The sequence below is a fragment of the Rutidosis leptorrhynchoides genome, unplaced genomic scaffold, assembly GCF_046630445.1.
Source record: "Rutidosis leptorrhynchoides isolate AG116_Rl617_1_P2 unplaced genomic scaffold, CSIRO_AGI_Rlap_v1 contig530, whole genome shotgun sequence".
Lineage (NCBI taxonomy): Eukaryota > Viridiplantae > Streptophyta > Magnoliopsida > Asterales > Asteraceae > Rutidosis > Rutidosis leptorrhynchoides.
This window is the reverse complement of record NW_027266758.1, coordinates 13,224-36,675: the sequence shown is the minus strand read 5'-3', so window position 1 is coordinate 36,675 and position 23,452 is coordinate 13,224. Positions and strand designations below refer to the sequence as shown.

The 23,452-nt window shown below is 34.2% G+C and overlaps 2 protein-coding genes across 2 annotated transcripts; one reads left to right on the top strand and one right to left on the bottom strand.

Moving 5' to 3' along the window:
• Nucleotides 1-1,360: 1,360 nt before the first annotated feature.
• On the top strand, nucleotides 1,361-2,593 carry LOC139884299 (ethylene-responsive transcription factor ERF053-like). The gene has a single exon (XM_071868349.1). It carries the CDS (start codon nucleotides 1,361-1,363, stop codon nucleotides 2,591-2,593), a length of 1,233 nt encoding a protein of 410 aa, XP_071724450.1.
• Nucleotides 2,594-20,707: 18,114 nt separating this feature from the next.
• LOC139884298 (uncharacterized) lies at nucleotides 20,708-22,559 on the bottom strand. Its single transcript, XM_071868348.1, has 5 exons — nucleotides 22,434-22,559; nucleotides 22,186-22,289; nucleotides 21,805-21,976; nucleotides 21,548-21,676; nucleotides 20,708-21,445 (listed from the first exon to the last, which is right to left on the bottom strand). The coding sequence occupies exons 1-5, from the start codon at nucleotides 22,557-22,559 to the stop codon at nucleotides 20,708-20,710; spliced, it is 1,269 nt and encodes a 422-aa protein (XP_071724449.1).
• Between the last annotated feature and the right edge of the window lie 893 nt (nucleotides 22,560-23,452).

Genomic DNA, 23,452 nt, shown 5'->3' with positions numbered 1-23,452 from the left:
TGCCACGCCATATTATGTATATGTCATCCGTACGGACATGGACTCATGTCAGCTCTGAATTCAGATATTTTTTTTTCTTATAGTCTCATTTCATTAACCATCACGAGTAGCAGTACAAACTAAATTCCGAGATGAAAGAAACGGGAAGTGGTAAATGGTAATAAAAGTTACTTGATAGTAATATAGAAACTTGTAGTAATTTGCGATAATGAAGTATGTATCGTGTAAAATATTTGTTTGATTCAACGGTTTTAAATTATATAATGGGAGGTTGTTTTCTCCCAATCAAAATAATTTTAAGAATTTTGATTTTGGAGAGTCAATTTCCTGACTTAATCCCTGATAATCATTAGACTCTGAATTTGATTCATAGAGGAATTGATTGAAGTAGGTTGTATTAGGTATAGATAAAAGATAGCTAATCAAAAAATAATATAGCTTAGTGAAATGTTAGTTTGATATTTGAGAGGTTGAATATGAGGGATAATGCTATTTTTACTGTAAAAATTGTTGAATCTACTGGACAGAAAATTCCATCACAAAAATTTATTTTTAGTGGATTCAGCAATTAATGGATTCAACAATTTATATAGTGAGAATAGCAATTGTCGAATATGAGGTCTCGATTACTTAAAATATAAAAGGATTATAGGACAAATATTCTTTATCTATCTACTTCATTAATAAACGGTGACTCTTTTTCATGAAATAAATAAATAACAGCAAAATTTTGTCAACGAGAGCGCACAAACATAAATATCTTGTGAAATTTTAGGGGAAAGAAAACTGGAGTCGAAGTCACTCCAAACTTGTAACTAAAACGAAATAAATAAATAAAATTAAAATTCATATGGGACCAATTAAAACCCATTCCACCAACCAGAAGGCTTGTAGAAATTTCCAAATCAAATTCAGCTCTCGTATTTAAACATTCAAAACTCTTCTTCATTAGGAGTATTTTTTTATCACACACTAAAGAAAGACAGACAGAGAACAGAAACATAACTCTCTCCCCTGTTTTTGAGTTTTTCTCTTCTCTGCCTAAACAAAATTGTTATGACTGCTTCTCAAATCATCAACACCCATTTGGATTCACTCTTCAAGCAGCTCACGATGTTTTCTTCGGCATCCGATTCTGTTCTTGTAAGGTTCCATCGGATTAGCTATTAAATCCAGATTCTCAATAATCTTTTTGACTAAGATTTGTATATTTGGGATATAGGAATTTTCCTTATCCCATTTCGGTGGAATCTTCTTCTTCATCCAAAAAGTTTGATTCTTTAAGTCCCATCTCATAAAAAAAGAGGAAGGGGCTTTCATTTCAGAGAGAGCAAAATTCGAGCTTGAAGTAATTGAATTAATGGCGGCAGCAGCAAAGAACAGTGGGAAATCCAAAAAGGGTGTTGATGGATCAACGAGAGATGACTGGGGAATCGATGATAAAGGTAAAGGTCTAAACTTTAATCTCGAGAGTCGACAACAATGGAAGCCAGTTTTAGATGATGCTTCCGTTTTCAATAATCGGCCTCGAAAGAAGATCCGTAGCCCTGATCGTCAATTCTCAATTCTGGCAGCTCCACCTTCAGCTTCTACGCCGAGGCTGCAATTTCCTTTCGCTAATATCGATCCATCTCATCATCATCCAGTTCAATTTCATCAAAATCGGTTCAACCAGACCGTACCTTCCAAATTGCCGGTTCTACGCCCTGCCTTTCAATTGCCTCAGAATCAGATGATTTCTTTTGGAGCTCAACAAGAGTTAGGATTCGGTTATCCTCCATATTTTATCGGAGGAGAATCGGAATCGGCTTTATCATCGCAGCAACAATTGCTTCAGTACTTAAATTTAAGTCCTAGAGGACGGATGATGATGATGAACCGGCTCGGGCCTGACGGAAGGCCGATATTTAGGCCTCCTCCGGTTCAGCCACTTAACACTAGTAAGCTTTATAGAGGAGTGAGGCAAAGGCATTGGGGGAAATGGGTAGCCGAGATTCGTCTCCCAAGGAACAGGACTCGACTTTGGCTTGGAACATTCGATACCGCTGAAGATGCCGCTCTAGCCTACGATCGTGAGGCTTTTAAGCTTCGAGGAGAGAATGCAAGGCTTAATTTCCCGGAACTTTTCCTAAATAAGGATAAGAAAGAAGAAAAAGAAGACGTTTCAATTTCGACCTCTCCGAATCAGGACAAGGCACAAGAAGACGTTAACTTAATGCATCCTCCACCCGTACCAATGCCTCAGGAAGACATTACTAGTCTTGACAATGAGTCAGGGTTCGGTTCGACGGCAAGCAATGAAGTTCAACCGGCGGCAGAAGGGGTCTCGGAATTAGGATGGGGAGAGATGGCTGAAGCTTGGTTCAATGCAATTCCGGCAGGTTGGGGTCCTGGAAGTCCGGTGTGGGATGATTTAGATACAAGTAACAATCTCTTACTACCATCAAACCTGTCTTTTCCTAATGCTAATCCTAATCCTATTCATCAGGAATTCAATTTTCAAAACCAAGTACATCAAGACATTTTAGCTCCTGCTTCTTCTTCTTCATCCTCTTGTCCTATGAGGAATTTCTTCTGGAAAGATCAAAACTAATGTCATATCATCACTACACATACACTTAGCTTAATTTTCACTCTTTAGTCCCTTCTCTTTCCCAATAGCTTAGATTTGTCCTCTTGCAGAAAAGATGTTGTTTAGGAATTTAGGACCACCCTCTCTAGATTTCTTTGAAGTTTACCTTTTCTTTTTCTTTTTCTTTTCTTTTTTTTCCTTTTAAGCTCCTCTTTCGAAAAATCTCTTGGTACTCTAGTCACTGGCTTCATATAATTTTATCTCTATATCTAGAAATAGGCTTAAAAACTTCCCACCTCTTGTTCTTAACATAGTTTTCTTAGCATCATATCGATAAAACTGTCGAGAGGCTGCATATTTCAAGCCTCTTGGCAATGTCATATCTACTACCTCCGTCCCAAAATAGATACAAACTTTTACATGCAATTTGTATTGAAAAATTTGCATCTATTTTAAGACAGAGGGAATATTTAGGTCATATATATACATAATATATATGCGCTTGTAGTTAGTTTTCTTTCAATAAAGCAGATTTGTAGTTTGTTCTAGCTCTAGGTTGTTAATTTTATCGATCATGTGATGTTCGAGTGCTCAGGGAGACAGTTTGGTGATCTCCTTCTCCTCCTCAGTCTCTGTCTAGCAGTCAAACCATCAAAAGGGCTTGTTTTTATGCTCTTAGGATGGATTTTGATTTGTATATTTTGCGGTTTGCTTTTTAATGGATATAGTATATGTTTAACATTTACGTTCTTTGATGTGTGCACTTTGTGTAAAAGTTAATATTTATGCATGATAATTTCAAATATATATATATTAATGCATGATTATCATAATTAGCCATCACTCTTCATCATTTTTCTACGGTTGCACTTTTTGGGATATTTATGAGTATGTTTTCCCAAAAATGTTTACCTTCAAGTCCGGATAAATTAGCAAGTTTCAATAGATTTCACTCCCTACTACCAATTCTTGCCAGAAATCCTTGGCTACAAAAAGCAAAATGGGAATCAACACCATTGGCGAAAAAAAAAAAAAAAGTTAGTTAGAGTCAAAACAAAAATAAAAGAATGCAATGCAAGTATCCATCAGAAAAATAATTGGTATTCCCTCGAGGACCACAAGTTAGTGGGAATTAATTCAGATCAGTGTGTTGGACAATCAGGATGTCTTTCTTCAATATCTTAACAATCATGTGTTATCACTTGGGAATCTTTTGAATATTTTTTTCATTTATTTGTTGAATATACTATATACAATAACATTTATTCTGACTTTCAAAACAATAATAGTTATTCTAATCTCGTGTTGTGTTGAAAAAAAAATCCTAACATGGTATTTTATGCAAGGTCGACTAATCATCATCTTCACTATCATTTTGTGTATGGAAAGAATAATAATTCCACCCTAATACAGTAATCAAGTTTTAACAGTTACGTATAGTATATACAGAAATACAAAAACATGTTTCTTATGATATAAATTTCTTGAAATATATTTCTTTCCTAGAGGAAGTGAGGAAACACTCAAGCCTTAGGAATAGTTTATTTTTTATGTTAACTATTTGAGAAGATAGATTAAATAAACTTTGTGACAATACAGAGAGGAATAAAGAAGAGCTACCAATACCTTCGAAATGACTTAATTAATTAAATGTTAGTAATTAATTTAATCCTAGAGATAGGTTAAAAGATTAGTTAATTGAGGGAATAACATTGAATGTGGGGCCATAAACCGTCCCATGAGATCATCCACATATCTTATTTGCAACGGAAGACACGATAACGATGAACAATTAATTGAAAAATAGATTATTCTTTGGTTCCTATCATGCTAAGAATTAGTTCCATTAGTTCCTAGAAACATTAATTTGAGATATTGTACTTTGAACGGTCTATGAACAGTGAAGCGATCTCAGCCGTTCGATCTTTTCATCAGTTGATTTGGGCTGTCAGATCGTCTAATGAACAGTCTATGAACAGTAATTTAATCCGGTCCGTCCAATGTGTTTTGGTGATCGATCTGGACCATAAGATCGAAGGGTACATATCTTTATCATGAGTTGTCATGTATGAGATTCTTCCCGTCTTTCAAAACACTGTTCATAATTCATTTAAATATTATTTCTCGTTCAAATTATATTTTTGCCCTCAATACGAAATTTGGCCCTAAAAAAACTAGAGGGTAGTGCTGTCATTTCGCCCGGACTGTGGAAAGGACACTCCCGACCTCTGCCACCGCGCAGCTGGAGCGTGCCCAATTCCGATAACGTCGACCTAGATTTCGTCGTCGCCAACCAAATCCTTCTCGAGCCACGACCTCTCGAACAGGCCGTTTTTGCCGCCGTCGTCCACACCCACCATTGCCGCCAGTTTCGAGTGCCCTTTTCCGCCGTTTTACATGTCAAATCGAAACGGAAAACGTGTTAAAATGATCCCTACGATCAGTACAACAACATACTAGCAGATCAAGGCAAAAGAACGAGTTTTCAACTTCGGCCGGAACTTGCAATCGAAATTCCGGCCGAACCACTCGATGAATCTAAATGAAACCACCACCAAAATGCTTAGATTTAACCCAGGAACAACATATATAAAAATCAAAGCCGATCTAGGACTTTCGAAATTTGGCCGGAACTTCAAAAAGAAATTCCGGCCAAACCGTTAGTTGGATCAAGACGAAATCAACACCAAAATGCTTAGAATTAAACCAGGAATAACATATATAAAAAATCGGACCCGGATCTAAGGAAATGAAAAAGGGTCTACCGTGACTTCAAGCGTAGATTCACGGCAAACGGATGCGAATTAGATGAAGCCGACACCGCCAATGTGTTTAGGACGCCGAAACGAGTGGACCACGTGAAACTCGCCGGAATCCAACGACCGCCACCGGCGTCACCGCCACGAATGTCGGCCAAACCGCTGTGGAAGCCGCTGGATTCTGGAAAATTTCCGGCCGGCCGCCCCATCTTTAGAGAGAGAGAGGAACAAGAGAGAGAGCAAAATGGAGGAGAAAATGACCTGAACCGAACCGGTCCATCACTTTTATAAACGGGTTTAACTATTAAATGACCATGGCACCCTTAGTTTTTAAAAATAATTACGGAGATACCGTTAGCGTACTGTATGGACAAGGGATAATTTGGTCTTTTTCGACGTTGAAAAATTGGTTCAATTCGGTTTGCTTTAAAATCAATCTGTTGAGACGTGAATTGAACCAATCACGAGCCTATTTTTTACCCAAACCTAAAACTAACCATCAAATGGTTTTTCCGAACCTGCCAAATCTTAACCGAAGCAATATAATAATATTATAGACTTAAAAATATGAAAATTGGATTAAAAGAAAAAATTTAATTAATTACGAATTATGGTATATTATGAGTAATAAGTCATGATTTTAAGCTATTTAAATTGGTTATTAAATAAATTGGAGTACCAATTGAGTTGTAATAAATATGTAAAATGATAATAAATTAATTGGAGAATTTAAAATGTCTATTTGAATTTAATTAAAGGGTATTAAGATTAAAATATCTTGAGCTAAGTTGATAAGAATTAATAAAGTGTTAATTTTGAATTACAAATATATTATAAGTAAATTAATGTTAAATAAAATTAATCAAATAATTTCTTAAGATGTAAATTGATTAAATGCGACGTATGAGAAATGTAAGGACTAATTCAGTATTTTTTGCACGACATAATTCATGTAGACGTATTATTAATTTTTCAATAATTTTATCAGGTCGATTGGTTCCTACGATGATTGTTCGAGTATACGAAAATTAAATTAAATTAAATACGTAGAAATGATACTAAATATTTTTATCTTACAATTTTTAAGAGAAAAGTGCTATAGTAAATTGCTTAATAATGTATATATTTTATCGTATTCGCTTCTTTTTCCGATCCAAATTATATTTTGATATTTATTTTAATATTTATTTTCATACATATCAATCGACAACGATCAAAGAGCAACGGGCACCTGTTATTATTACTAAATATCAATAATGAGACAATGAAAATGTGAAAGTGACATTGGAAACATCTCAGGAACTAAAACAGAAAATTAAATACTCGGTAATGAAATATGAATACCAAACCCAATGTTTGTTTGTGCCATACCTATTTCGTCTTTTGTAGAGCGCAACTCAATCATTGTGTAACAGTTGGGATTATTATTAAGTTAGTGATCATTTAGAATATTAAATATTGATTTCAATTTCAAATATCATCGAGGGGTTGACGACAAATACATAAAGTCGAGATAATGTAATATATGCAATGGACGTGTCTCCAAGCTTTTAGGAATTTCATTAAAAAAAAAAAAGCTTTTAGGAATTTCATTATAAAAAAACTCTTAGGAATTCAAATCTAGAATATTTGACATTTGAAGTTTCAAATACTGTCCCAAAATACATGCATGTCACTTTTTTTTAAGACAAAATAGTAAAGTATTTGTCAATCAAATTGGGAACCAATTAGGTTTTTAGTTGGTCGTATCTCTGATAATCTACTACTTGTATTTGAACTGTTGCACAAAATGAAAAATATCAATGGAACTGATTGTTTCTTTGCAATGAAAACGGATATGACTAAAACATTCGATATAGTGGAATGATCAGTCATTGAATTTTTTACGTTACCTTTGGGTTTTGACATTGAATGGATCGGGAAAATTATGAGATGCATTACATCTGTCACGTTCTTTGTTTTAGTTAACGGACAAAGGGGACCCTCCTTTATTCTTAGAACAGGAATTACACAAGGGGATCTCTTTCTCCGTTCATTTTTCTCTTATGAATAAAAGGTCTCTCTAGATTCATCTCACAAGCTGAAGCTAACGGATCATATTCAGGCTTTGGAGCATGCGAAGGGGCACCACAAATCATGCACATCCTTTTTACTGACGATTCCATCTTCTTTGGTAAAACCAATGTAAGAGATGCAAGAACCTTAAAAGACATATGTGCAGTATACGGTAGAGAATCCTATAGCTTGTAAACTTTGAAAAATCTGGGATTTTCTTTAGTAAAGATATATACCTGCCAAGCTACAAAGGATTCTATCATGTCACTTTTTGGAGTCAAAGAAACTCTGAAAGAGGACATCTACCTTGGAAGGCCCCTCTTCATTGGTAGATCAAAAGTGAATGCCTTCAGAGATCTAGTTGACAGAGCATGGAAGAAAACCAAGAGTCGGAGCTCACATTTCCTATCAAATGCTGGTCGAGAAGTACTCTTCAAATCTGTGATCCAAGCTATCCCATCCTATGTGACAAACTGTTTCTTAATACCCAAGAAAATCATTTATGAAATTGAGAAATGTCTCAGAAGGTTCTTTTGAGGAGGAACAAAAAGAAAATGCAGTGGGTTAATTGGAACCATGTCTCTTTGCAAAAAGAAAGCAGGCATGTGACTTAGAAACCTCCACAGTTTCAATATAGTCATGCTTGCAAAACAAGGTTACGATTAGTTCAAGATCAAGAATCTCTTCTTGCAAAGACTCTAAAAATGAAGTACTATCCGAATGGAAAATACATTGATGCTAAACTAGGCAAAAATCCTTCATTCTCCTGGAGAATCATAATGCTAGGACAAAGCATTTTCAAAAAGCAAGGAATATGGTGCATCGACAATGGAGCATATATCCATATCACAAATGATAGATGGCTTCCGGATAACTCTCCCGTAATTCTCCCTCATTGGCAAGGTAGAGTAACTAAACTCTCTGGGTTATTTATACCAGGATTTCGTTCCTGGAACATTCTACTTCTTAATGAACTTTTTACATCAGAATATGTTTACCACATACAAAAAGTAACCATTCGGAGAAGTGGTACATATTTTTGGAATAGATCATCTAGAGGAGCTTGAGATCATAGAAGCTCAAATGGCAGCTGCCAAGAAAGAAAAGAAGTCAACAAGTAACTTCCTACAGAAGCAAACAAGCTAAAAGAAGAAGAAGGCAATAGAAAAGGAGCCAATTTTTGACAGTTCGATCATGGAAGCATTCTTTAAGATGCTAGAAGAGTTCTCGAAGAAGAATCAAGCAAAACAGTGCACGGAAAGGTCGAACAGAGAAGAAGAAAAGAGTTTCTGTAGAAATGACGAAACTGCACATCGTCAAAAGTTTGAGGATTGCTCTGTACCTACTGGAAAAGTCAGGGACCTCGTCAGCTTTACAGAAAGTCTCTCGGCAGAAATCAATGTCGGCAATCTGCGGAGCAACCGAAGCATTGTCGGAGCTCAGGCTACCGGTCAAAACACTCAGGAGGATGTCCTCTACAACTTCCCTTGAGCAATTAGCCTGCAATTCTCTGAATCAAAAAGCCCCAATTTGGTTAGGGTTCTATCTTTATTTTAAGTTCGAATCTTCAATTTCTGCAGTAGTCAATAAAATTGATGTTCTGGGTAGCTTCGTTTAAATAATACGAAGTAGTAGAAAAGTTCAATTTAGCTTGACATGGTCTGAGGTCCGTAATGAATGATCGAGTTGTGTACTGAAGAATTGGAAATTGGGCCTTTTCATTGTAAGCTGTTGCAGTTAACTTCATTGATTTAGAAATGATAAGGATACTCTATTGAAGGTGTCTGAATGTTTAAACTAGAGTTTTGAAGCTTAAATGATGATAGTGATAAGTGGGTCTGAAGCTCTGCGTTACTTCTTCGTCAAGTCAGAGACGAAATTCAAATTTCAGAGTTATTTTCAGCAAAGTTAAGCTTCATTTAAGTTGTTAGTAGTATATAAAAGAGTTCAGATGCTGCTATTGTCGTGTTTAAGTCCAGAACGAAAGTCAAGCAAAAGTCAAACAAAATGGTGGCTTTGTCGCGAGGAAGAAGATGAAGTTTAGACTGAGAATTTTACAGTTTTACAGTGCCTAGTCTACTCGAAGACGCGTTATGACTTAGTCTAGAGTGAAAATACAGGCTGTAATTGAGAATGAAGTCGTGTGTGAGGAAACCATTTTTAGTTTACTTTACCGCTTTCCGGTTTTCTGGTTTTTTCCATAAAATCCAGGTTGTAATTCGATTTTTTAATTTCCATGTCGGCTAGGTTAGAGAGTGATCGACTATAAAAACACTCATTCTGTAATCGTCTTCTCTTAAGCAATGGTAATGAATTTCAAAATCGAAATCGCCATTTTCTTCTTTGTTTTTACAGTTTAAAAGCTTGGCTGCATTGGTGAGTGAAACCTTAGAATTTCCTTTACCCAAAACTAGATTTAGGACTTAAACACTCTAGATACTGACGTTTAGCCTTTAGTTTTAAGAATAGAATCAAATCGATCATAAATGGATATGATTACAATCCTGTGTAGTGAATCATTGTTTCGGCTTTCGTTTTCTCTGCAAACTGTTTCTCTGTGTTAGTGAGTCTCTATTTTGTGTTCTTCACCTTGATTCGTGTAGTTCTTGAGCTCGTCGACGTTCGAGGGTTCAAGGATTATTCAATACATATATCTTGGCATGGAAGCCTACCAAAACAGGGAAATTTACGGTGAGAAGTGCTTATCATGAAATAAGTTCAGGTAGATCAGAACACACAGAGTCGACAGTTCCAATGGAATTCTTGGAAAAGATATGGAAGTTAAAAGTCCTACCTCAAGTCAAATATTTCTTGTGGCGGTTTGAGGCACTCTAGTCTCGCCACCTATGTCCAATTATCACTTAGAGGTATGAATGTTAACAAATTTTGTTCCATGTGTGGTATTTGTCCAGAAAATATGGTCCATATTTTCTAGAATGTATTTGACTCGCAAATTCTAGTGTGCATTATCTCAACTCTAGACATCTCCTCTTTCAAAATGAAAACGCAATTCACTGGTATTTGAGGATGGCATCTAACCTAGATTCATCGAGATTGAATTTGTTTAACATTGCAGTATGGTGCGTATGGAAAAACATGAACGATGTTGTCTTCAACGCCAAATGCACCATTCCCAACGTCATGTCAAGAAAAGCTTTCGAGTGGAATGAGGACTATCTCCAATGTGTGTCAATGCCCCCCTTCGGCTAATCCTCCTCCCACCAATGTTAAATGGTCGAAGATATGATAGTACAAAGTCAATTGTGATGGTGTGGTACACTCCAACCTGCACAAAATAGGACTTGGTTAGGTAATTCGGGACTCCTCCGATAATGTTTTATGCTGCCAATCCCTTTTGGGTGAAGGATCCCCTAATGTACTTCTCTCATAAGCTCTGCTACGAAATGAAACTGCTCTTGAAAATGGCCTAACAAAAGTTATTTTTGAATCCTATTCTAAAAGTCTACTAGATGTCATTGACAATCAGGATTCTAGGCTTCTTTCCTGTCATGCTTGGAAGATGGATTAGGAAGAATATCCCTCTTTCTATAAAATTTACATTTAATTTCATAGAAGGCAAGAAAATAATCTAACTCATTCCTTAAAGAATATAAAATGGAATGGAGAAAGACTATTTTTCCTTCGTCCTTAACACTTATATCTCTTTCCGATTTGGAATGAAAATTTACTTAACTTCAAAAAAAAAAAAAAAAGATCGGGAACCGATTTCATTCCGAGAAAGTCATGCCTTGGCTTATATTTTATGTATACTGATAGAACGATGGCAGCTGCTCCGCCACCTCTCGATCCGAAAACTGATTGCCCTTGACTTTATTAACTAGGAGTATTGTTGAAAATGATTGATATGATAATCTTAATTAAGGTAGTAGTTAATTTAAGGGTTTTACTGTAGAGTGCAATTTATCATTAATTATCACCCCCAAGTATATTATTTGATGGCTAAACAAAGTTAGTAAGTTGAAGTAAAGATTTTAATGTATCTCGAAATCTTTTGCTAAGTTGAAGCAAAGTTGATGAGATTGGAACTAATTAAAGAGTTTGGTACCTACTACCTGCTGGTTTAAAGATGCAAGCTGAACATATCACATGATAGTTTACGTGTTTTCTGCACTTTGGAAAATTGTTAGGTATCATATCATGTTTCTTTTATAATATGAGTGCCACGTTTGTGGTTCCTCTCTAGAGTCAAAACTCAAAAAGATAGACAGCAAAAGGAATTAGCAAAGGCAAAGTGAGTCTAGCTGGGCAGCCATAACTCAAAAGTATACTTCTTTTTGTCCCATAGATATCTCTTGAAATTCGGAGATACAGTAATTTCATAATTATATTTAAAATCCAATCTCGATTAATTAATACTCAATAAATTAACAACGTTGTATTGAATCTAAATAAATTGTCTTAAAACCAATGTCTCATTGGATTTAAGTACTCTCTAACTTCTCTTACCATACTTATAAATTCAGTATGATTTTCTCATATGAAAATTATGTTAGGTGATTGTTGTTTCGAGGACATGTTTATGTGAAACCATCTCTAGCTCAGACACTATATCTTCGATTTCATCTTCTTTATAATTTTACCGACTCAATTATTTGATCGTCAATAAGCAGCTCCAAACTTATATAATTTTCTTCTAGATAGTTTAAAACGTCATTAAGAGTTATTGTGTTACGATATTTTAATACAATAATAAATTTTGAAGTGGTAACATGCTTTCAGCATCATTTTTCCTAGATTTTGAAGTTCTTACCGCACCTATATATATACATATACATATACATTGAAAATATGTAACCAATAGTAAGAATTTATTCAATAATATATCTATAATCTGTATTTTTAGGATAAATTAAATAAATATATTTTATTAATGGCAAAAATTTGCCTCTGGAATTAGCAGGAGACATTAGAACCAATAACTAGTAATAATTAGACATATATTTTTATTATTTTGTTTTTTGTATAAGGACTGTTTGGTTTTCAAAAAATCATTACATTAAAATCGCTTTAATGGTTGCCCTCTAAGATTCACAAATCCATTATAGGATATAATATTGGAGACACAAAATTTACGTATAAAAAAACTTAAGTACTTCAATAATTGTCCACTTTTAAGTTTTTAATAAAAACATGAACCAAACAGTACTTAATAAAAATATATTTAAAAAATTTCAGATTTAATTCTATTTGCCACATATTTTTTTTAATTTATTATTGATTCTTGGACCCTAATACAGGAGGAAAATTTATCCCTTTATTAATTAATAATTTATATTTTAAATAATACCTTACTAAATTAATATATTTTTTTACAATCCCAACTCTATTACTTTAAAGAGCTGACTAAATATTCTCTTGTGTATATTAGATTTCATTTAGGTTTTCCTTTTGTGGTGTGAATATCATATTTTGAAATATCTTTGTATAATTTCCTATCAAATCAGAATATATTTATAGAAAAAAAAGGGAAAAGAACTACATGAGCAAATATCTATTTGAGTGGATTGCACACGGAGACACATATTAGAGGGAATAATGGTCCACGTTATTTGTCTGCAATTCTACTACAGGTATTATATAAAAAAAAAATCTATAAACTATAGGACTAGTATTTTCTTAGAGATTGACTTTAGCAAATGTCAATGAGATAATTCCAATCAAACTTCGACAACAGGACATAGTAATACAAAGATCACGAATTAAAAATAGTACCATTAACAAGGTGGGTGACCGAATTGAGAAAATGAAGTGCTGTGCTATGTGTTCCTATTGGTTAATGAAACATTAGACCCATAAAGTCAATAATGTTGGTATGTCTACATTATATAAAAAATCAAGATCTAAGCCAATTAGTTGGAAGTGTGCCACAATGATTCCCACTTTGAAAAAAAAAAAACAAACAAACAAAAACAAAAAGGAAAACAACCTTGATCCATTTCTATATTTCTTTCGAGTACATCGCTCTGATCTATATATGTTTTCAAATTTTATAAGTGCCCTCGAGGGACATTCTTTCTGTCATTTGTGTTATCCAAATTCGAAATTTTTGTGTGCACATTACATAACACGTCATTATTTATACATATAAAATTATTCGTTGATATGTGAAATGTTTGGGACCCATAATTAAATTTAATTATATTACTATAAATTTTATAGAAGAATTGTGAATCTTGAAGAGAAAGGAAAAAATAGATAATTAGCTTATATGAATTTCGAAAATTTCACCATGTCGACAAATAATTTACATGTATAAATGATGACATGTTATTGAGTGTGCATACAAAAAATTTTCTATCCACATATCTCGTGCTAGGAAGATGTATGATTAATTGGCCGATGGGGATGTTGGCAAACACCATAGACAAACTTTGGAGGAATTTAATTTGGTGGATATGGTATATCTATAGAAATCAAATTCATGGAAGGTAACGTGATTTGTGGATATTAGTCAGTAGATCCATCCAACGGACGGATTTATTATACACTAGAGTAGTATCCGGACGTTGTACAGGATATTTTGACATATTTAATTATATATGAATGAATAAATATTATCAAAGTGGAACCAAAAAAAAAATGTAAGTATTTCCCAACACATTATTTTAATGCATATTTTCATCCAAAGTTTTAATACAAAATGTCATACACGAATAGGATAATGAAAAATACGTGTTAATTTATTTATAATTAAAATATATTCGTTCGAATTAAATTTAGAATAAAATAGCGTTCACTCTATCTGTTATTCTGCAAATGGAGAAAAAACTCAAAAGTTTACCTTGCCTCATTATTTCAAGATAAACTCATAATAAAAATAACCATAGAAGGAAAAATTTATAAAACTAGCAATTTTATTTTTTTTGAAGTACATTCATCTTATATATGAGGTAACTATCTAAGCCATCAATTCATTTTATTAGCAATCTTTATGAGGCATGTTTTGAGTTTTACCGGCGATCTTCCTTGAAATGCAATGAATCTTCTATAAATGAATTTATATAATTTAAAATTTAAATAATTAATCAAATTAGCATATTACCCATTCCATGCGTCTCTTTCACTCTGTGAAAATATTGATAAACTCATATTGATGTCATTCCAAATTGCCTTCCTATCTCATGAACTTCCTTGAAGCAATATTTTATTTTTGATTTTTTATCCAATGATTGTTGAAAGACATGTATGGATAAAAATGAATGTTTGAAGTTAACTTAGGAAGAAGAAGAAGTAGAAGAATGGTTCACAGTGAAAGAGAAAATAAAGAGAGCATTATTTTTGGTTTAGATATTTTACAGAAAATTGCTTAAATATATAGAAATCTAAATAGGTGCCTTTTTTTTAATAGCTACCTTTTTCATTTTATGTAAATTTAATAAAAAAGTTAAAAATTGAGAATTTTCTGATTGAACAATTATCCTAATTTATAGGGTGGCTCCTAAAACATCCAATTTTACAAAAGTTGTTTGAATATATAAATAAGTAACCGGCTATATATTAGAAAAATTCATGAAAATAATAATGAACATATATAAATAAGTTGTCACACATAAAAACTAATATATATATATATATATCAAGACAGTGGTCTATGGTTAAAACATCGCCTCCCTCCTCGAAAGGTTGAAGATTTGAATGCCATCGAGAACGTCAAAAATATATATATATATGTTATATTTAGTGGGATATTATATTATTACTCGGAGAATTCAACCTAAAGTCTACGACTCATTTAAGTAATTAAAATAAAAAATAAGAAAAGATAATCATATCGCATTTTAATTCGACAATAAAATTTATAATTGGAACAGTTTAAAATTGTTCTATATAAAAAGATGCATGTTATTTCTCATTAAAAGGTTTAATTGATAGACTATGTAATTCGATGTTTATCGGGGGCAGAAAAATCTACTGCAGTATATTTTTTTGAGGACAGTGAATAATTCAGGGTTCCCATGTCCATAGAACGTTCAAATTATTATTATTATTATTATTATTTTCAATTCAAAATGTCATTCCTTAAATATGTGAAGCATCCCAAGTGTACAATTAAGCTGCTCTATATGTAGCAGGACATTATTACAATCGAAATGACCCAACGGAACAATAGTCGATAATAATCAAATGTGCCAAAATATGTGCCATCATATTACCGTCTCTTTTAATAAAAATAAATCGACATTTACAAAAGAAGTCCCCTTGAGCTTGATTTCTTCATTGAAATTTCTACTTCTAGCAAAGCTTTTGGACCCCGACTCGGGTTTTATCACCAACGACTGACACTCACCTTCGAGCACAATCGCTCTAGCATTAAGAGAAGCCGTCAAGTCTATGCCTTCTAGAGCATCAACAGCCTCAACTTCTCTACTCTGCCTAGTCGCCTAGATCCAACCCATACTTCATATTAATTTGAGTTTTTGGGTTGATAAAAATACATATTCTAGATTAAAAATTCTTATCTTCATGAATGTTTAAAGCAAAGTGGGTGGGGCATTTGTCCATTTTGTTCATAAATGTTCACTTCCCCATTCTATGTTTGTTGCTTCCACATTCTATGTTTGTTGCTGCGTGTGGTTGGCAAGCGGAGTTCGAGGCAGCATAACCTAGCTCTCGGATTTTTGGACCACCTAATCCGCCTCCTCCTCCGCCCATTAAATGAGAGAAATAAATGAGAGAAATCTCTTTTGGGTTGGTCGAAAGTAAACTATAATGGCGCTGTCTTCAACAAGATGCAAAAGATTGGACTTGAAGCAGTTATTAGAGATGATCTGGGTAGGGTGTTTAGTTGTCTTTCAGGCTTCTAGGATGGTTTCACTGATGTTTTATTGGCAGAGGCAAGAGACTCTCTTAACAGGAATGAAATTGGCAATAAGAACTGGATGTAAGAAGGTGATTTTTAAAATGGACTCGGAAACTCAGATTAAATCCATAGAAGATGGTCACTCTAAGTTTTTGTTAGCTCATGTTTGGATAGACTCCACTAGACATGATTCTGTTAATTTTGTGCATTGTATTTTTAAACATTCAAAGAGAGGATAATATCCTTACCCATTAATTAGCAAATTTAAAACAAAATACGGAAACCCAACTACCCCAACTCTTTTTCATATTGTTACACCCCGAATTATTAATTCATTAGACGCACAATTATAATTTAAATAGATATCGTGACGTGTTATGATTTTATATTAAAAATTAATAAAGGCAATGACTAATTGGTAAATTATCGAACGTAAATGGCACTTTTAATTAATATATAATAATATGAGGATTTTATTGTTGGGTGGAGAGTGTAGAGACTTCTCCACCAACTTAAAACTAGTCACTATAAATAAAAAAAATTAAATTAATTAATTACAGAGAGTGAGCGACGAGACGGAGAGCTTTAACAAATCCAAGAAATCTAAGCCACAAATCTGTACTACCTTGCTCTATCGGAAACCAATATTCCGTCACCAAGTCAAGAGTCCAGTTCAACATACAAAGGAAAGATACTGAAAAAATCTTACAACACCTCTTCTGAAGAAGATCAAACCGAGAGAAAGAAATACCAAGATAAACTAGCTAAAAAAAAACTAATAATAAAAATTAAAAGCCAAAACCTATATACTGTCCAAAACCGCCAGTACCTTACTAGAAAACAATCTTCCTTCTCTGACCCAAGTCCGACGAAGCCTAAGCTATTGAAACCAAAGAAGCTGAGCTACCCACGTCGTTGGAGGTGGCAAACCGCCGCCCTCCGCCGCAGAAAAACCGAGAAACAGTGAGCTACCGTCGCGAATCTGACCCGACCAAGGCTGGAGCCGCCAAAACAACGCGTGTGGGAGTAGGAGAGTGACGTCGAGCCATCGTCGACCCAAGGAAAGACGAACGCCACCACGTCGCCGCCGTACCGTCACTTTCAAGGTGGGTTTCTCACCGTTTTACCTACCCAATCAAACTGATTTTCATGTCAAATTACTCAGTAGATGATAGGGAATAACATACTAAAAGTTGAAGCCGAAAAGATGAGTTTTAATTGTTGAAAACCGAAACTTAGATATGAAATTAAGAGAAAACGGTTAAGAATTTCAAGAAACTAACCTCGGATTTGAATTTATCACATCGTAAGATTTCGGAAAGTACCGAAATGATCGAAATCCGGTGATCGGCCCCGACGGAGCCGCCGCCGGAAAGTCGGCGATTCCGGTGAGTTCAGAGAGTATTGTAGAGAGAGAAACCGAAGAGAGAGATGATCTGTTGGAATGACTAAACCGATTCGGTTCATGATATATATAATACGGTTTAATGTTAAGTGACTATTTTGCCCTCAAACTTCAAAATATTTACCGAAAAGCCAGCCACTCCGTATGGGCCGAAGAGCTCGGCCCACTGCCTTCATTTTGGGCCAAGAAGCCCAACAGGCCTCAGTCACTGTTCACCCGAAGCTAATTTCCCCAACCCTAAACTAAAACCCTAAGTTCAATCTTTAGTTCATCCAAACCACTCCAAATCAGTCAAACCTTCGTTCGAACCTAATTAATTTTAACCGAGCCTAAGTTATATTAAGATGAATCATTATATCTAAAATTTGATTAAATTAAGATCAAACTACTTCAAATTGGTTAAGTTGCCTTAAGAGAAATTAGTTTAAGTATGGCTTAACAAGACTTAATATATAAAGTGTAAAGTAAAGAGTAAATTAAATAAAATATTTAAAAGTATAATTTCTTTCCAATATACGAAATATTAAGCACGATATTAATAATCGTCGTTTCGAATTAGGTAGATAGTGTTGCTACGATATTTGGACGAACGTGAATCGGAGACGACTTGAGGTAAATACCCGATACACAATATACTAATATAACGGTTTTCTAATAAACCGTATATCTTTGGTTGCTATATATATATGCCTGAAAGATTTTTGAGGAATCTGGTTATAGAGAATTAAGCATTGCGTATTGATTTAATTGTCGAAATAATATTTCGTGCTGGTTTGATAAAATGTGTATTGAATTAAATTTTGGAGTTTCGTTGATTAATGGTTTTGAAGCCATTTCACCCATGATTTTCATATTAATTAATAAATTAAAAACGACTTTTAACTGGATTGAGAAATGATCGAGAACTAATTCTTGTAAATAAAGTCGAGTTTTTATTGGTATAAATGATTTTCATATAAATTCTTGAAAATCGATTTTGATTATGATTTTGTGTTCCGATTTCGAGACGATTTATCGAACGGAAGTATAAATACTTCCTACTGGCATACGTGTAGGTTACGGCCGTAGACCGAGTATATAGAGGAACTATCTAGTTTTGGATTCCTGTCCTTTCTAGAGTGACATTGGTAACGAGGACGGACCCACGGTGAGGCCTAGGTTGGCTTTGTGCTAACCAAAGCCAAAAGACGTGGAGACGGGTCGTTACCGTTTCCGTAACGATGACGGGCCCCCGGTGAGGCCGATGGTTGCGCACCTAAGCCAAAAGACGCGGTAAGGCATATTATTACTGTACCTATACAGGATCTAGGTACCACGTGCCAACCAACCGACTTGGGTAAATGTCGGAGCTTCATTAGATTAATAAACCATTTCGATTTTGTTAAATTCTAAACTGATAAAAACCACTTTAACTGGTTTGGATTTTAAATCGATAAATCCTTGTTTTTAAGCAGATTTGGATTTGTGAAGTATAAATTATGATGAGATTTGATAAAAATATATTCACTCCATATTCGAGATAAATAAAGTTTTCAAAATCTTTAAATTGGTATTGAAACTTCCGTGGATGTACTGGATATTGATTTACCTTTATATTATTATATTTGTATTTGGTACTTACTGAGTGACCCCTACTCATCCCAAAATATATATTTCCTTTTTAGATTTTGCAGAATTAGGTTTGATGCTCTGGCCTCGTTTACTCGAGGACCTGCTCCAGGAGCTTAGAATCTTCCTTTTTGGTACACCTCCATGTATATTGGTCGTTTAGTTGTAAAATGATCGATGTAAACTTTTGTATCTAGTGTAACTCCGTGTTGGTAGAACTTTGTTGTATGACTTACGATTTCTGGCTTGTGGGATTGTTGTGGGCGTAAATGTTTTAATGCCGATTTTGTTTAAGTTGGAAATCGATTTGTAATTATCGAACCTTGTTGTTGGTTTTATTTGAACGTAATTTGTACTTTGAGACAGGTCGTAGTCCCGAGATAGAGTAGATTACGACGCCGATCATGACGTGGGTTTGGATCGTGACATATATAGCTACTTTGGAAATGCAATGAAATCTATCCTTTCTTTAAAAAAAAAGAATAAATATTTTTTTCAAAAACGGGGTCAAACACATCGCTTTTGAAATTGTGCTCAACTGCTCACGATAGAATTGTGTCGAACATATACAATGTTCTCTATGACAGTATAGGGTAATACTGTACAATCTTTCTCGTCCATAATCACAGCCGACTATGAGGGGAGCACCAAGAGCAATCGCTCAGAGACTCCTTTTAAGGGGTCTATAATTTTGTTTTTTAAAATATTAAAATAAAAATAAAAAGATATATAGAAAAAAGTATGGAGTAAAATTTAAATTGAAATTTGCTCACAAGATAAAAAAAGAATATTTGGGCTCTCTATTAAAATATATATATATATATTTGGGTTCATGTTTTAATTTTTGTTTGGGGCCTTAAAATGTTTTAGAGAACAATTTGATTTTATTTTTTTGAAATTTAGAGTATAATTTGATTGGATAAACTAAGTTTAAAAAATTTAATTGATGAATTTGCTTCAAAAAACATTTGGATGAAAAAACAATTCAAGCGATAAGAGCCATGTTTTGATTCTCTCGGGACTCCCAAAATGTCCAAGACGTGTCCATAATCCGTATAGAAGTTTCGCTGCTCCTAATGCTTATCTCCCACTTCTATAATGAAAAAGGGGGAATCTCGTTTATAGAAAAGAGTAGCTTGATTGATCCGAATCCAATTTGTGAGGCACATTCATTTTTTCACTTTTACTTTTGTTTATCGTTGGAGTAATACTATATATAAACGTAGAAGGCGAAAATGTAAGAATAATAGAAACTAGATGAACAAAACAGCTATCATAATATTTATATGTTAAAATAGTCATCATCATCATACTACATAAAAAAGGGGTTTAAAAACATATCCTAATTAGCATAAGGCAGAATATTTGTTCCATGTAGGATATGGAAAAGCTAGGAAAAATCTAAAAAATGCTAGGAACTCTTCAGGAATGAATTCGGTTAGCAAAATTAGATTAATGGGCTTCAACTATTCTAGGCCCGCATTGTTTTACACTAGACTTTTTCCATCAGAGTTTGGAGTTGTTATGCAAAACTCTTTCTTTAGAGCAGTGAACTTGGCTTCAAGATCATCATACTCAGGCAACTTCGGATGTACATGGTTAGGATTCTTTACCGGAAGCGAACATGCTCTCACCATATTGCTTTCCTTCCAGGCATCCTTCCTCCGTTCTGGTGGCATCGTCATGGCTCTAGAATAAGGGGCAATTGTGTATTTTCCACTCCCAGAAGTACTAATTAAAGTCTTAGTGCCCTGCTTCTGCTCATTATTATTAGGCCTTCCATCTTTGTTAGTGAAAGCCTGATACACTGGCGAACCATTTCCACTACTGCTAGTGCTTGATCTTTCATATTGATCAACCTCGCATTCATCGAAATTTTCTTTCTCCGGCGTTGTGCTGCTTATGAACTCGAATGATCTTTTATCTCGGATATCTGTGACCATGGAAGGCTGAATCTCCTCTACATCGTCAATGTAGACAATTTTGTCATCGGAGATTCGTGGCAGACTTTCTGATGAGGAGGTTGCGTCCGATCTTCTAATTTCGTTTTCTAGACTAGAACTTTTCATTGTCCTAATATTATTCAGATACTTGTTAGTTGATAATGAATCACTGTCCTCTGTCAAATCTTTGTCATCAACTCCAATTTCAGATTCTTCACTTGGAATCTGATATCTAGAAATATATTCATCGGTTGATTGAAGTGCACTGTTATTTTCTTTTACCTAAAAGTGTGAAATGAACACAAACATTTAGATTTTTCTAAGAAAATATCAAACACAAGCTTTGTTAAATTGTCAAATGTGAAATATATATACCCTACTCACCCATTGCAGTTCAGAAGCATATTGGACTGCCAAAATGTCTTGACAGATGCCATGGTTTTTCGCTATTTCGTAAACCAAATTGTACTTCACATGGTCTGGAACTGAGTTTACTGATAGCCTATCTTTCACCTGACCACCCCATTTTTCATTAGGAGAAATAAATAAATGTGTGATTATTCTGAAAAGTGACAAAACTGATTTTCCTAGTAATTTTTATCCTTAATGTTAATTTAACCTGATCGTTAAAGAAAATTTACCTGATCATTGACAAGATTTCCTGGAAGTAATTCAATTGCAGCCACTGCAAAATCCTGACCACATCGTTCTCCAAAGAGTTTTCGGATCTCACGAAGCTCAGGCATATCTGCACATCTTGCCGAGGCGTATATCAGAGTTGAAACTGCTTCATTAATGTCATCAGAAAATTCCCTACAAAATATCATAAATTCAAATCACAAAGCATCGTTACTTTGTTAGGACCAAAAAAGAAAGAAAAAAAAAGGAACAATTTTAACTCATGACCTCTGGATTAATGCTAAGTATTATATCCGTCCCAAATCATGTCATGTTTTGTGTGCAAAATGCATACAAAAGGTGATAAGTATTATGGGACGGAGGGAGTATAATTAAAATCGTACCTTTTCTTTCGTATAGTCGACAGATTGCTGATGATGAATTCACAGAAATTATCTAACAGTTCATATGCAGTCATCGTGTTTTCATCTTTGAAAAGAAGCTCAGCCTAGAAATGTATATAAATTCTTAATAACTATTTGGTGTATGTTCAATTCATTAGACAACAATCATTGAATCTAATAAATTAACAATAAAACATAACTTTTCGAAAAAAACAGAATGAAAAAAAACAGGGAATTTATGTAAATACCCTTTTGAGAGCACATTCTTGATGACCATCTCTGATCAATAGAGCTACGTCTTGACGGAGATGCTTTACGATTGAGCTTCTCTTGTTCATCAACAGCTTTAGCCGGCATCGAGCTTTCTTGATCATTCTTTTACTATAAATATTTAAAAACACAAAACCTTTTTATTTGAATGAAATTGTATGACGAGCTAGTGAGAGTATGATCAACTTTAGCAAGATAATTACCATTCTGGAGCTTTTCGCCATCCGAAGAAGAAGAAGCAGCAGCAAAACATAGCTGGGATCGACGTCGTTAAGAATGTCGTCGGAGATTTAACGGATTCTCATTTGGAAAAAATAAAATAAAATTAAAAAAAAAATCAGATCAGTCAGTGTGAAGAGATGAACTTGTGTTGTGTATTTGAAAACACATTGGACAGATGGGGTGGATTGGTGGTGGGTGTTGATTATAGGAGGGAGTGGGTTTGACAAAGTAACCATACTTAACTGATTGACTACGTGGGTATTCTGCCACGTGGAAGATCAGATTAATTATTGAGAAATTTTTGGATAATAAATGGATTAGAGATTTAATTCATCAACTTTTAATAATTATTACAATTACTGCTGTGATCGATCTGTGAACTTATGATGAGTCTTCATTTGCAATTAATTAACTATATATGGTGTGTAATATTTTTTAATTTTTTTTTTTTATTTTAATATGCCTAAAATTGAAGAGGTTAGTGTATACTCCTTCCTCCACTTCAAGTGTCTCGTAATGAATGTTTATTTAAAATAAAATATTAATTATTTTTTTAAGATTTACAACTTTTATTACGTGATAGTTGAAGTGGAGGTACATATTTAAGCATGCCATTAGTGATCAGACAGAATGTGATGCCTTGTTGCGTAGATAAACTTTAGATTCCCATTAATCAATCTCGACAAAATTCCTGCATATTTTTTCGTTAAGGTATTCAGAGTAGGGAGTCTGAGCTCGAATATTGAGCAGAGACGTGTGTCCCTCCCTTCTATAA